Source organism: Eucalyptus grandis, chromosome 1 (assembly GCF_016545825.1).
Source record: "Eucalyptus grandis isolate ANBG69807.140 chromosome 1, ASM1654582v1, whole genome shotgun sequence".
Lineage (NCBI taxonomy): Eukaryota > Viridiplantae > Streptophyta > Magnoliopsida > Myrtales > Myrtaceae > Eucalyptus > Eucalyptus grandis.
This window is the reverse complement of record NC_052612.1, coordinates 36,464,911-36,481,208: the sequence shown is the minus strand read 5'-3', so window position 1 is coordinate 36,481,208 and position 16,298 is coordinate 36,464,911. Positions and strand designations below refer to the sequence as shown.

The following is a 16,298-nucleotide window of genomic DNA, read 5'->3' as shown; positions in this document are numbered from 1 at the left end:
AGAGAAATACACTGGAAGGAAGGAAGGAAGAAAATATGATGTGGTGTACATATCATCGTACCATATTATGCCATGGATCTTCTGCCTGCAGATATAATGTGAGGGGCGGGTTTTATTGCTAACTTAGAAGCTTTTTTTCCCAGCAAATAAAGCGGAAAGCCCTCCTCTCCTCCTCTCTAAAGCTATAACTCCCCGCCGGGACCCGCAGCGTCTAGCCGTGACAAAAAAGATATTTTTTTATCGTTCCCTGTTCTCTTGCGCGTGTGTATATATAGCGTCCAAATGGGTTTTGCTTTGTACGCATGCTTGGCCCTAAGGTTCATAAGGCGATTCCCACACCAATATCGTCCCGCCGTCGTCGTTGCTTTGCACGGCCGGAAAAACTCCCCCCGCTCTCTCCCCCCCTTCGAAATGGAAGCGAGGGCTCTCGCGGGCAGAAGGGCTCACGACGGGTGCGACTCGGACGTCATCGAGTGGTTCGAGGAGGCGTGCGAGCACGCCGGGGCGATCCAGGCCGAGGTGCTCCGGCGGATCCTCGCGGCGAACCGCGGCACGGAGTACCTGAGCCGGTGGCTGGGGGGCGTCGAGGTGGAGGGGATGGACGCCGGGGCATTGGAGTCCTTGTACCGGTCTCTCGTGCCCCTTGCGTCCCATGCAGATTTCGAGCCCTTCATCCAGCGGATTGCGGACGGGGACACGTCTCCCGTGCTCACTCAAGAGCCCATTCAGCTTCTCTCGCTGAGGTACGCATTGGAACTTGAACTTTTCACACCCTTCTCATCTGTACATATGAAATGAATGCTCAGTTCAAAGGGTATTGGAGCCCTCATTAAGATAAGTCAACAGATGATGTCTCCGATTGAAGTGACCGCGGGATATTGATGATCTTGTCTAGAAGTACACTATCTTCCAATTTTTTCACATTGATTAGCAAGCAACTGAACCGTAATTTCCTGTTTCCATTTCGCACTCGACAGAAGAGGAAGAGGAAAGAAATGACCGTCTACTGTTTCTTGCATTGCCGACCCATTTTCATGAATTGGTATTTTCTCTTCGTTCTTTTTCTTCTTTTGGTGCGTTGCAGTTCTGGAACTACTGACGGAAAGCAAAAATACGTGCCCTTCACTCGCCATAGTTCGCAGACTACACTCCAGATTTTCAGAATTGCAGCTGCATATCGATCCAGGTTCGAACTCTTTCCCTCTTTCTTTTATGCTGTATCTTTTAGAGACAATTACATAAAGTAACAACATGAATTAGCATCAGCATGTTTTACGATTCGAACACATGAATCATATACTGTCATGTCCTTCACTTAGAAAACTTACAGAAGAAAACTCTCTTTTTTATTAAGCAGATTTTTGCTCTCTTCACCTGATGTTATTTTTTGCCTGTATAGGGTATACCCGCTTGGTGAAGGAGGGAGGATTCTTGAATTCATTTACAGCAGCAAGCAGTCCAAGACCAAAGGTGGCCTCACGACGGGGACCGCCACGACCCACTATTACTCGAGCGAGGAGTTCAAGATCAAGCAAGAGAAGACCAAGTCCTTCACCTGCAGCCCCGAGGAGGTCGTCTCGAGCGGCGACTACAAGCAGTCCACCTACTGCCACCTCCTGCTCGGGCTCTACTTCGCCGACCGCATCGAGTTCATCACCTCCACCTTCGCCTATAGCATCGTCCAGGCTTTCAGGGCCTTCGAGGACCAGTGGCGGGAGATCTGCGGCGACATCCGGGACGGCAAGCTCAGCCCGAGGATCACCGTCGATAGGACACGGCAGGCCGTGCTGGGGATCGTGTCCCCAAACCCGTCCCTTGCACAGCGGCTCGAGTCGGTCTGCGAGGAGCTAGAGAGGAAGGACTGGCGCGGAGTAATACCGAAGCTGTGGCCTAAGGCCAAATACGTGTACTCCATAATGACGGGCTCCATGCAGCATTACCTGACGAAGCTGAGGCACTACGCCGGTGGGTTGCCGCTGGTGAGCGCCGACTACGGGTCGACGGAGAGCTGGATCGGGGTGAACGTGGATCCGAGTCTACCTCTGGAGAGGGTGACTTTTGCGGTCGTGCCGACCTTCTCTTACTTCGAGTTCATACCGCTTCACCGGCAGAAGAATCGGAACAGGAGCAACAACAGTGAGGCCATCGATGACGACTTTGTGGAGGATGAGCCAGTGCCTCTCTCTCAGGTCAAAGTTGGGCAAGGGTATGAGATTGTGCTCACCACTTTTACTGGTATGTATTAAAATTCTTCACATACACATGAGCTCTCTCCCAAGGCCCTACAAAAATTTCAGTGCGCAGTTTCATGAAATCGACATGTACGCATTCGTTAATGTTTGGATTGCGCATATATTTTGTGAATAGTGAGGTAAGACATTAGTCTTGAGCTTGTCCAATGGAGATGGTGAAATAAAATTTGAAAGTACGTCTTTGAAGGAGAAAATTGGACTAGTCGGACGGCTAAAGAGTCTAACGTGCATTTGCGTGAAAACAGTGAGTATGAGTTCGTTTTAAGTCTACATGCGTTGAAATTTTGAGACCTCTACAACGCCTAGCTCTTCAACTTCACCAAAGTAATCCGACATCAAAGATGATGTTCACAGTGCCTGACGTTGATGTTTGCGGCCCCTTGTCGTTCCTTGTTGATTACCGCCATCATGAATCTTCCTTGCGATCCCCTCACCATCATCGTCGTTTGAGTCAGTAATCCAATTCTGATAATTTCCTAAGTTATGTTCGATTCAAATACTCACTCGCCTGAATTGAGGTTTTTTGCTTCTAACACGACTTGATTTGAGATTTTAAGCATTTCCTAAATAGAAAATTTCCTCGTTTGAGTCGTTAGATTTAGAGTTCCAATCTTTAAGACCTAAGATCAGATCTCCAATGACCTTTGTGTCCTATTTTAGATGTGGTAAATATTTAACTATGTTGGGCTTACATAGTACATGTCATTAGTTTAGGAAACATTCATATTTTGAAGATACATTAAAAAAAAAAAAAAAAGTTGCGTTGCATTTAGTTTAGATTGCCATCATACATATTCCCTAATTTAGAAATTACACATCTTAGGTACATCAGGAGTCATATAGTAATTTATGCATGTAGGATTAATTAAGAATATATTATCTCTGTATCATAATTTGATAATTGCTTCTTCTTCTTCTTCTTCTTTAAGATGTTGATGACCCTTGAATGATATTGCATAATTTTTACGAGCATTGATGCATAATAATAATTCTTGAAGTTTTTCGCTAATATTGCGCTTCCATAAAATAGTCTGAGATTTCATCAGATTTTCCGCTTTTATTGGATATTCATACATGCTGCATACTTTAAGTCAAATCTAGATTACATTTAAAAAATATAACCTCATATCATTAGTTGAATAGTTCACGCATAATAAATTAGTTCATGATTCTTTTGCTTGTCATTAAGATTAGTTTACATATAATAAATTCATGCCACATGTCATTAGTTTAAATTAATTCATAACTTAGATTAAAATTGAATCTCATGGATTGTACATAGTTAAATTCTTATAAAAAAAAAAGAAAAAGCCCAAAAAGAATTAATTAATTGACATTGCATACGGAAATCTTAGGTCATGCATATGTATTTTTTAAACTAACATCTTGTAGAACACTCAGAGAAAATTATCATGAAAAAGTCATGTTTTGCTTAACGCATTGGGCTTTTACCCTATTTCTAGCAAGTTATTTAATGTTTTGATTTATTAAATGTTAAATTCTTCCTTGCGTATCCACATAATCACTTCTCATGTATTAGTGGTTTAAGCTTAAAATCAACCAAGACCGCTTGCAAAATATTTTTTGAAATAAAGAGAACATGTATTTAAAGGGCAGCATCTCTAGTTCATAGAAGTAAAATGTCCTCCTACGTTTTATTTGGATTCCCATTCAACCCGAGATAGATTAGTGGGCAATTTGTAATCGCATTAAATTGCATATTTAATTTATTATATTAAAACCCCAAATTTATGATCGGTAGAAGTCCGTACTTAGTGTAAGCTTAGCAATCTATTAACTTTCCCTTTGTGGTTCGCTCTGGGAAGGTCGCGACAATAGTCCATCAAAAAGCATGCATATTTTAATCTTTCGAGTCGGTGTAGCATGCACAGACTGTTTTAGCGACTATAAAGATCCAGGGGCTTGTGACGTCCATTTTTCACCCGGTCCGTTTACGGAATCGTAAAGCTCGTCGATCTCTTAGCTGAACAGGGTAGTGCTCATCTTTTCTTTTGCTTTTTACCTTATAGAGAATACGGCCTCAATTCGGAGCTCTCCCATTTCATTCCGCATGTCCAATATCTTCTGGGCATCGATTAGATCTTTCGTGGCGTTAAACCAAACCCTAGATTCTCTTAGTTGATACGAGATCCTTGCAAAAATGGAGGATAGATATGGCTTTGCGCGACAGTGCATTATCTATTGCTCTATGTATTTATATTCATCCGACAATATTCCGAGTATTATTGATTTTGACGTTCGTGGAAAGAAGATCGTCTGGCATATATGTACAGCTACCAGACCTTGGGATAAATCTGAGCCTTGTTGACGATGCGGTTGTTCAGTTCCGAGCAGAGAAAGTTAGATAGGTTTTATTAGGTGGGACTAATTTGTGGATGGATAGAATCGGAACGGTATCTAATTTGACATGTGGGTCGTTTTGGATCTTGTGCGATGTCCCTCTCATTCATTTTGTTTGAGGTATTTTGTCTATATATATTTAGGCCGTGCATGTAAGATTCAGCTAAAAAAAATTGATTTAGTTAGTACCTAAAGGTAAAATGTGAGCCGCTATAATTCTAATAGGCAACTCCAATATGAAACTAGTGGTGGCATGAGATCAATCGCAATCACGGTCCAGTACATATGCCGGATTCTCGTGGTTTGTATTTTGATGGTCTTTCTGAATTGATTAGAACAAGTGGGTCTTTATCCTATGCAACCTAGTCATGTATTCTCATCACAAGTTCATCGCTCGCGCCTACCCTGCAGGGCTTTACAGGTACAGGCTCGGGGACGTGGTGGAGGTGGCCGGCTTCCACAAGGGCACGCCCAAGCTGAACTTCATATGCCGGAGAAAGCTGATCCTGACTGTGAACATCGACAAAAACACCGAGAAGGACCTCCAGCTGGTGGTGGAGAGGGGCTCCCAACTGCTGCGGAAGGCGATGGGGGAGCTGGTGGACTTTACAAGCCACGCCGACGTCTCGAAGCAGCCCGGCCACTACGTGATCTACTGGGAGATCAAGGGAGAGGTGGAGGAGAAGATCCTGGGGGAGTGCTGCCGAGAGATGGATGCTTCGTTCGAGGATCAGGGGTACGTGGTCTCTAGGAAGTGTAATTCCATAGGCCCTTTGGAGCTCCGCATTGTAGAGACGGGGACTTTTAGGAAGATTTTGGATCATTTCATAGGGAACGGCGCTGCGTTGAGCCAGTTCAAGACCCCAAGGTGCACCAGCAACCAAGTCCTCCTGAGCATCCTCAATGTATGTACTGTCAAAAGGTTCTACAGCACGGCGTACGGTTGAGAGTGAGGGTAGACGTGAACCGTTGAAATGACATGCAAGAAAAGCGATTTTCGTAAGCGCAATTCAGCTAGTCATGAGATAAACGGTGAGGACTTATCGGCAAAATTTTTCTCTTGAAGTACCTCCATGCAAACCAGTATGAAATAATATGAAATGCTCTTTCAATATGTGAACGATCAGAATATAGCGTGAAATATTTTATTAACACTCTCATTCACAAGAGTCTGATTTGATTGAGAAAGTTTTGATATGAATCTCACTATATGAGGTCTATATATCGGAAGAGCCCAATTCGAGAGATTTTGGACTCCAACATATACCAACCTAAAATTATGTGCGCAACCGGTCACAACAACAGCTACTTATGCTATCAAAATATTGCACTTCATATTATCTACGTCTTAACATTGATATCAATGAAGACTAACACGAAACCCAATACTAGTAGTAAATATTTATTTCTAAAATATGTCATTTCTATAGTACTGCAACAGAGGACTCGTAATATGAAATGCATATTTCTTTTGAGATATTAAAAACGAGAAAAGTACAATAGATCTCACCCGTCATCTAAAAAAAAAATATGAAACATGTGGAACTTGTTGTGCTGACTTATGTCACAGCATTAATGCCCTTTTAAGAAGTGCAAAGTCAGATGGAGACCGCAATTGTTGACCCGCACGAGATGTCGAGCCGAAAGTGATATGAAGTCAGCAATCGTTGGTTGATGTTTAATCGTGTTGTTTCCAATGTTTGACATGATCAACATGAAAAGCATTTATAGTTCCACAGATGGTGTTGGAATGGTGTTGTCGCATGCCTCCACTGGTCCAGATCCCCGTAAGACTATAAGGACGTGCCTGGTACATTCCGGGTTACTCAAATGCTAATAACAAGGGTTAAATTCGAAACCATTAGGAGATGAGAAAATTGTCTTATCAATTAAATCAACACTTTGCTGGTACATGAATGACATATTTAATCAAGAATACTTGATAAATAAAATATCCTTTAGTAGCTTTAGTTAATTCAGCTAGTTATGAGATAATCGGCAGGACTTATTGGAAAATTTTTCTCTTGAAGTACCTTCTATACAAAACAATTAGAAAAAATGTGCATGCTATCCCAATTGTAAGTGATTGAAGTATTGTGTGGAATATCTTATTAACACTCTCATTTACAAATGCTAGATCTGACTACGAAAATTTCAGCATAGATCCCAATATATGAGGCCCATACATACAAGGAACCCAATTTGCGACCTTTGGATCTGGCCTATACTAATTTGAAATTATGTACGCGGTTGTTTACAATAACAACTTAAGCTATGAGAGTATTGCACTTAATATTATCCGTCTTAACACATATATCAATGAAGACCAACATTAAACTCAATATATAGTAATAAATATTTATTTCCAAAGTATGTAATCTATGGTAACACAATAGAGAATTTATACTATGGCACAAGGAAATGCATATTTCTTTTAGAAATATGAAAAAGGAGGGAAGTATAATAATTCCACTCGTCATTAAAAAAAAAATCAAAACATATAGAAGTCATTGTGCTGACTTTTGTAAAAGCATTAATGTCCTTCAACAAGTGGAATGTCAGATAGAGGCCGCAATTATTGACCCGCACGAGATGTCGAACCGAGCGCGAGATGAAGTGGGCAATTGTTGGTTTATGTTTAATCGTATTGTTTCGAAGGTTTGACATGACGAACAGATGATTAGCATTTATAAGTCAACTGATGGAACCAAAATAGACATGGACAACTTTCTTTTTCTTTTCTTTTTTTGTAGAGATCAAATGTCGTCAGAACCAGCTCTTGCATGCCTCGATTGGTCCACGTCCCCATAAGATTATAAGGGCGTGCCCTGCATGGATGTGGTGATAAAGGTTAAATTCAAAACTGTAAGGAGATGAGCAAACTTTCTTATCATCTAAGCCAACACTTCGCCGTGAATGACATATTTAATCGAGCAGGCTTGAGAAACAAAATATTTTTCAGCAACCTTAGTTGCCTTTTTTAGCACTTCATGATCCTTTACTATATACCACTAGCTACATTATAACATGAGAAAATTGGTATTAATTACTCTTGTGATAATACCATGATAAATCTCAAGATGGTGCAATTGTTACAAATGACACTCAAACTAATTTTTTGACTATCAAATACTCCAAACTAATACATTTGTAACGAATTTACTCTCTATTAATTTTCTTAAAATTTTACCAACAAATTGATGAATTGAATGGCACATAATAGTTGATGGGTATACTAGGTTGTGATTTTTTCGTGATATTAATCCAATTTAATGGAAATTAATGGGGATAAATTTGTCATAAATATATCAATTTAGAGTTTTTTGTAATAAAAAATTAATTTAAAGTAAATTTGTTACGAGTATACCAATTTGAGATTTTTCCTGGTATTAACCAATTATTCTTTTACTTATTTATTTGTTAAATTGTCCAGGAAGCGCTTTTCAACATAATCTATAAAGGAATTAAGTTCATGATAGTCTGTAGGGTGAAAGGTTCTTTGTTCTTTTTAAGTAACTCGTGGATTTTTTCCTGAACAATCCTAACCTAAATTCACCATACACTTTTCAGCGTCGAATTTGACCATAGCTGTCGTCATATCTGGTGTTTTACCAAGTGCAAAATAGTACATATCCTCACAATTTTTACCGTATCTCATCCCATCATATTATATCATAATCAAGCTTGAAGGAAATTATTCACGGAGAGAGAGAGAGAGAGACAGACAGACAGACAGACAGAGAGAGAGCTCGTAAGTGAGCCAAGCCTAGCAGAATAAAGTTGCAGCTTGATTTCTAATAAAAGGATATGATGCCACCACCCATCGTTGCAGCGTGGATGGTAGGGCTGCTGGACTCCACGCAGGAGGTCCCAGTTTCGAAATCCCTGCGAAGCAGGGAGACTGAAGCGTTGCATGATGTCTTGCCCGGGATGCGTGGGTGGTGGTTTCTTGCGTGCCTCCCCAGGGTTTATTCCCCGGCTGTCGGCCATGCGGTGAATTCCCTGGGTCACAAAAAAAAAAAAAAATATGATGCCATGTGCTAATGTACCGTATTCAGTAAGCTCATCACTGAGCTGGATCTGACAGAACCAAGTTGCAAGATAATTTCAAATAGAAGTACACGACGCATGCACTGATGTACGCATGGTACTCAACCTCCAACGCCGAGCAGATTCGCTCGCTGACCAGTACCTCCCGATGGACGACTATCAACTGCAACAAGGCAAAGGAAAAACCTTCAAACGAAAGAGAATGACAAACAGAACGAAGGAATAACGAGGTTATGCAGTTGTCGGCAAGGGAAAAACCCGGAACGTCGAAATTCAATCTGGCGCAAGTTAAAAGAAAAAAAAAAAACCGTGCCCGTTGCTTATACCAATCACAATTGTTTGTACTTTCAAGGGCATCCCGCGTGTTTTTTCTTCCTGTTTTCTTGATTTCTCAGGTCGTTTTCTGCAACGCTCTGCAGCTTCAGTTTCACGAGACTCGTGTACTGGCGGTGGACCATGCGTAGTGTCCCTCAGCTCTCTCATCCCAGTGCGTGCAAAGCAACAGTACGCACGGTAAACCCTTTCCTCTTTGCATTTTTTATTTACTTTTAAGAGCCCGAGAATGTAACGACGCCTGATCGTGCCAACTCGATCGCATCTTGGTTTGCACCGCATGGAATCAGTTACATGCGAGTTCGCGGCATACAAAACTATGTAATCTCCAAATATCTACAAAAATATATCGGGGTAAGTACACGAAGTCTCTCCGTTTGGTTTTCTGATCAGTCGGTCACGCGTGCAAAGCAACAGATCAGTTTATGAAACCGAAAGGTCGTGATCATGTTAACGCTGACGGCACGCCAGCATTGGATCCTATTTCTGTGGTGAAAATGGGAGAGTACGTTGAGATGGACAAACGCGAGAGTGCGCGAACAAAGGGCGCCCCAATTATGGTGATTTCAAGCGATGTGAAACCGGTTGCTTTTGAGCTAATCAGATAATGAGAATCCATCGTAATCTCGCTCGACGAGTGCGAGGAGGGGTGTCGGTTCCTATATGGGACGTGGAGAGCACAGCTAGTGCTGTCTCCTTCGCAGGAGAAAAGCTGGAGACAACAATGTTGACCCTGGCCTCCCTCTCTCTCTCTCTCTCTCTCTCTCTCGCAGCGTCGGTGTCGAAGCTGACCTGTCTTCGAACTTTTTCTCGCCTGTTTTCTATTGACATTCGCAATCCCGACAGGACGATTCAAGTCGAAGAAACAGCTTCTACAGAAAACGGGCGGGCTTTGACTTTTTCTTCCTCCCATCTTTTTTTTCTCTTGGACGGAGAAAGCCAGCTACGATCTTTTAAAACCGGGTGGCCAATGCATGGCGTCCGTTCGAGACACGTCCCTCGCAGGCGTTCTGTACCGTCTTGTCCTACCTAATGCCTCGTCGGGAATACAAAAAAACACGTGGTGTGTATGAATCGACCTTGGATCCCCCAGAAAGATGTCAGTGATACAGGAGTCGGTCCGCAAAATCGATTCACAGAGTGACATGAGCGTTTCAACGTGGCCAGGAGATTATTTGAGTACTATAACTTAGAATTAGTCGCGCGCCACTTTATACATTAACTTATCAAACTAGTCTTGGCATATGCTGCAACTTTAGCTGGGGATCCAAGGTCGATTCCTTTGGTTTTGCTTCGGCCTATGACTCGTGAGGTTTTGGTCCAACTCAAAAAAAGGAAAAGACGGCCCAAATCTTGGAATAAATGGACTAAGACGAGTATTGTGAATTGGACGAAGGGGAAGCACGAGGCCGATACTCCATTCCGGACTATAGGCCAGGCCAAATTTGACCCAACCCACGAGAAAAGATGGTGCCCCGAGTCAAATTGGAAAAGTGGGGTTTGTTTCTGTGTTTTGATGAGTAAGCGCAATTGATCGATCGAATGGGCTAGTAAAATTATAGGAACCACTCTCTTTCCCTCGTTGTCATTCATCTCCTTTCATAATGCTACAACTACTGTGTAACACGATAATTAGCCTCTCGCCCGTCGGTGAATGATTCTTTGACCATCTATGATTATGTATGTGTAACGACATATATTATCTTAATTTTTACAATACAGAATGTCATTGTATGAGTACTTCCCAAGTATTCAAATGATGGATTGAGATTCATTTGCCACCAGCGAGGAGAAAAAATTGTTCAAAAATCTTAAATTTTATTTTATCAATTCAATTATAAATCCTTCAATGTTACTAAAGTCCCAAACATTTTCACTTTTTCTTAATTGAATCCATTTAGTCAATTTTGTCTAAAATTTGCTGACGTGGATATTGACCATCCTATGTAACATGGCAACACTAACGTGGACAAAATTTATTACTTTTTAAATATTTTTTCGAATTTGTTTCTTGTCTTTTTTTTGCCCTCTCTCTCTCCCTTCTTCCTCTCTACTAGTTGCCCAACCTCTAACAACCGGCTAGAGGCTACGATGAAGGAGGGTCAACCTCGCCAGCCTCACACGAGATTGCCCTTATTGAGATCTGGCAAGGGACAACCTCACGGCCTTAAGCGAGGCTTGTGGCCGGCAAGGCCAATCTTGCCCTCACTCAAAGTACACGAGGGTTGGCCTTGCCAACCATAAGCAAGGCTCACCCTTGTAGATCTAGTGAAGGCAAGCCTCATTCAAGGCCCGTGAGGTCATCCCTCACCAGATCTTGGCAAGGGCGACCTCACGTAAGATCGGCAAGGCTAACCCTCGCGGGCCGACCTTGCATGAGGAGCTTGCATGAGGCCAAGGTCGACCCTCGTTTGTCACTAGAGGCTAGGTGATCGGCAGAGGGGAAGAGAAGAGAGAGAAGGAAAAAAAAAAAAGACAAAAGAATTTAAAAAATTAAAAATAATAAATTGGATTAATACTACTGAAAAACCTAAATCGGTATACTTGTAACAAATTTACCACAAACTATTTTTGACCACCAAAAACCTCAAATTAGTATATATTAGACAACTTTACCCCAAAACTGGTACATTTGTGACAAATTTACCCTATATTAGTTTTCGTTAAATTTTATTGTCAAATTATTAAGTTGTTTGATTGGTATACTAATTTTGGATTTTATGCTCAATTTGTCACGGTTTACAATTTTTTTGATTTTTTTGTGGAATTAATCAAATTTAACATAGTGTATATTTGTCACAAATTTACCGTTTGGGGTTTTTTTTGGTTGAATAAATTAGTTTAAGGTAAATTTGTCATAAATGCACCCGGTTTAGGGTTTTATGGTCGGTCGGGGTAAGTTTAGGGTTTTTATGGTCGGTCGGGGTAAGTTTGTCACAGTGTACCGGTTTGGGGTTTTTTATGGTCAAAAAAATAGTTTTGGATAAATTTGTCACAAATATACCGGTTTTGGGTTTTTCAAGGTATTAACCCTAATAAATTTTATCCTTGTTAATGAATTCCCGCCAAAATTGGTCGAACGGATTTAATTGATAAAAAGTGAAAATGTTTATAGCTCAATTAGTAAAATCGAAAGGTTTAAGACTCATTGGGCTCTATTGATCAACTCATGTTGATTCTACATGCTAGTTATCGATGTGCAAGAATGATCGCCAATTATGTGGGAAAGCTATCAATTCGACGGATAACTTGTCTATTTCTTGATTGTCAATTGACAACCTAAATATCGATTTACAAGTTTACTGTCGATTCCAAGACTACTAATCACCTACCTAGCAACTGGAGATTGTTTTGGACAATTTCCTTTGTTGTTTGGTGATCATTCAAGATGTGTATTCTTGCCCAAGCTAGAGAACAAATTTAGAGTCTAAGTATATGCTCAAATGTCATTAGTCCTAATTTTAAGAGTCTTAATCGTGTTTTAATGTATTTTCTAGTTCCGACGTCTTATTCTTGCTTTCTAGTTCCCATGACATGGATATCATCATGCAGCACCCGTGTCTTCAATATTTAGTTTATTTCACATGCAATAATCCCTTTATATAACAAGGCAAATTATCAAATGTAAGACAGCTGAATATTAAGAATATATGAGATATGTCTTTATGTGAGCAAATATCGATACTTAAGTCTCTATAATATTGGAAAATAAATTCTTCCTTGGTGGTGAGCCAAAAAGCACTATATCCTCAATTGGTGATTTTTTGTAAGCTATGTTGGTGATTTTTCTATCTGAAGTCTTGTGTCCCTGTCGATTGGTTTGTACCCTAAGTCTCGGTGGTGAATTTCATCAATCTTAATTTTGATTCTCGGTTGGTGATGGGTCCTATATGCCTTGATTTTGATTGTACTCTATCCTTCATTTGTTTCTACCCATGACATCTATTCCCACACACTCTAATTACATCCATTGTCACTCAAAACAACGCTCGTCCACCCCACGCATTCATCAACCGTGGTGGACCTAGGAAAGTTCTTCATGATTGGAAATAATGTTTTATATATATATATATATAAGGGTGAGCATGATTCCAGGGTAGAACCTAGAACTTAAGAACCAGATCGTTAGGAACCTATAGGTTTCAAATTTCAAGGTATGTAGGATAGGTTTTAGATTCCAAAAAATAATGAACTTATTTCAACGAGATAAGTTCCAAGTTCTTGGTTTGAAGAATCTGGAACTCGTAACATAGAACCTAAAATAAGTTTTAATATTTTTCTTGATTCATGCCTTCATGTGATCTTCCGATATTCCATGTTATTCGATAATGAATCTATAATCTGGAAGCATCAGTCTGAGTCTCCATTTTATAGTTAAGATTTTTACTTTATTAATGTTCATATTTTTCGTATATCTAAATATAAGTTATGATTAATGAATTGTAATCTTTCAAATAATAATATAAGTGAGACTTGAGTAGACCTTGGAACCTATGACATGATAAGTTTTAATTTTAGGGTATGCAATGGTAGATTTCAAGTTCTAAAAAATGAAAAACCTCTTCCAAATTCCAAATGAAAACTATACAGAACTTAGAACCACTCATATTTACTTTTATCTAATTGAATTCCTTGTCAATAATTCATTTTCTTCTATTAATAGCTTTTTTTTTTTTTGACAAGCTATTATTATTGCTTTTTTTGTTAAAAAAAAAAAAAAAACCTATTAGATCTTAGATTTTAAGCGAAACTGATAATGAATTCAAAACCGCTCACCCTTAATATATATTAAGCGGTATGTCAAATTTTTTTTTTACCAAGTATAAAATATGGTGCACTTATTTAACTTTACCAAAAAAAGAAAAAGAAAATATGGTGCACTTATTTAAACGTTGACTTACGCGACGCTCTGTCGTTCGAAGCATTTTGATTGCAGCTAGCTGTCACTGGTTGCTTTTGTCTCCTAGCGTTCGAATGGCAGTGAGAAGTTGAATCCAACGAGGCAAGGAGCGATTTCCCGCGCAGCGTCAGCCTGCTGATCCTTCGCCTCCTCCCCTCCCCTCCCTGCACGTAACTCCAGAAAGAAAGCCCGTGCATCATCATCAAGATCAACGACAAGAAAGCTATGCGCACGTACCCGAATCCCGATGAGAAGGAAGAAAGCTTTGTCTTTTCTCCTGTCTTCGAAAGAGAGGTTGAAAAGGCAGACGTACCTCTTTTTCTTGGATTCACATTTGCCACATCTATTGCATCGTCTTTTAGCCAAGGCAATTCAAATCGGATTGGTACAGTTTGATATTCAAACTCGACTCGATCCAAAGGTTTAGCGCTCAATATGGCTTGAGTTTGAGCTCTTGATGGTTTTGATTTTTTCAAGTCATGACTTGACTTGAATAGATTTTCGATTAAGTCGAACTTGCCTTAATTATGTAAGTTAGAATGAGCTAAAGTCTAAAGCTAAAATCCAACCCCAGCTCAAATTTTTGCCAATGCACTACAGTTGGAAAAAGGCTATTTTTTTTTTCTTACCATGTGTGTACGTACAACAAATTAATTAGGCTCGCAAACTATTCGGATTGAAGTACATTTTATGTTTGAATTTGATTCGTTTGTGCACTCAGCTCGAACTTGAAAAGAACCGAGAGTCGCATCCAAGTCGGATTCGTGTGGGCTACCGATTGAACAAGAACATCTTTACAATGGCGAAATGCTAGGCTCATATTTATGGGGTGCAACGAAAGATTTCGATTACAGAAAGATGAAGCACTCCAACGAGACAAGAGGGTTGTCAACGGACTCGTTGCCCTGCTTCGAATCGCCGGTGTCTCCTCCCTCTCCGGCCGTGTCCGAAACCTTCTCTTCCACGTCGCCGGCCGACGTGGCCGAGGACGCGCCGCCGGCATTCCCGGCCTTCTTCATCGGGCTACCCCCGCCCCGCTCTTCCTCCCTCCCCCGCCGTTCCTGGTCGCCGGCGACCTCGACCGCCGACCGAGGCCATCCCTCTGGTCTCGACGCAACGCGGCGGTTGTAGTCCCCATGCGGCTCCGTTGCTGCGTCGCCGGCGACGCCGTCGTCTTCTTCGCCAGCTCCGGCTTCTTCGCCGGAGACCTCGCCGCTCGCCTCGCCGTCTGCTCCCCGGAGTAGGGGCGGTTCCTCTGCACCTTCATCGGAGATCTCTTGATCACTCTCTGCGTGACTTCTCCTCTATCTCTGCTCGTAACTTCGGTCTCCCTCTTCTCGGCGACGGTAGTAGCGGTGGTCGCCGTGGTGGCACTGGCGGTGGAGAAGCTCTCCCCGACGCTGCACAGCTCGGAACACTCCGAAACGACTTCGGCGACATCCTCTCCCTCGTTTCGGGTCGGAGTTCGAGCTTCCAGCGCACGTTCTTCAGGCTTAGGCGAGAAACCAGCATCGGCTTTTGCGCTGTCGTCGATCGTTGTTTGAGGCGGAGGGAGAGGCTTCGGCAGAGGCGTTTCGGAGAGAACTTCCTTGACGGTTTCCTCTTCCTCCTCCTCTTCTTCAGCGAGCGGGGCCGCGGCGCGGGTCACGCCGGTGTTGCTGCAGCATGGCCTCGCTGGAGGGCGTGGCGGAGAAAGGTCGGGTCTTGAGGGGTTTTGGGCATGTGGGTCGCCGCGCTCGGCGGAGCTGAAACAGCAACCCATCTCTCGGGGAGGGCTCGCGAGAGCGTTGCTGCGAGCGTTTGGGGAGGAGGGTGGACGCGAGAGAGAGAGAGAGTATAAAGAAGAATTCAAATGCGAAAACGGTCAAGAAAGGAGCGCCATTAGGGTCGGAGTGATTAGGAGCTGAACATGGGAGACAGACAAATTGACCGGTGATTCCGATTATTCGGACGAGGAAAGAGAGGCGGTCCGAGAGGGGGAAAGGATGGTGCTTGAGAACGTTTGAATTCTGCTGGAAGCGACAGCTTTTTTGGGGGTTTGATAGGCTTTTGCTCTAGGCAGATAGGCACCAGGTGCTGCTCATCTCGTTGCAATACTCTCTGGCGGACGGGATTCCGTTCGGGCCCAAGCCCATTTCTCTTCTTTTTCCTCTCTCGAAGTTTTCAAAATGGGCAGGCTTCGGTGCTTCGGAAGATGGACCACAGAGAGATCGCTAGCTACCGAAGCTGATCGTCCGCCCCCACGGCAGCCGCCAAAAACAGCGCCGCTGGTGAAGGAACTAAAGCCAGTCTGGCTCTGTCTTTGTCTCTAGCTGCGGATATTTATGTGATTCTGCACCGGAAAGCAATTCTTCGATTGGACCTCTTTCTCCTTTGTTTTTGTTTCTATAGGATTTGATATG

General features: G+C 42.1%; 1 protein-coding gene across 1 annotated transcript; it reads left to right on the top strand.

Moving 5' to 3' along the window:
- The first annotated feature begins 316 nt into the window (after positions 1–316).
- On the top strand, positions 317–5,856 carry LOC104456714 (indole-3-acetic acid-amido synthetase GH3.10). Its single transcript, XM_010071571.3, has 4 exons — positions 317–743; positions 1,085–1,186; positions 1,400–2,235; positions 5,025–5,856. The coding sequence occupies exons 1-4, from the start codon at positions 412–414 to the stop codon at positions 5,558–5,560; spliced, it is 1,806 nt and encodes a 601-aa protein (XP_010069873.2). The 5' UTR covers positions 317–411; the 3' UTR covers positions 5,561–5,856.
- The last annotated feature ends 10,442 nt before the right edge of the window (positions 5,857–16,298 follow it).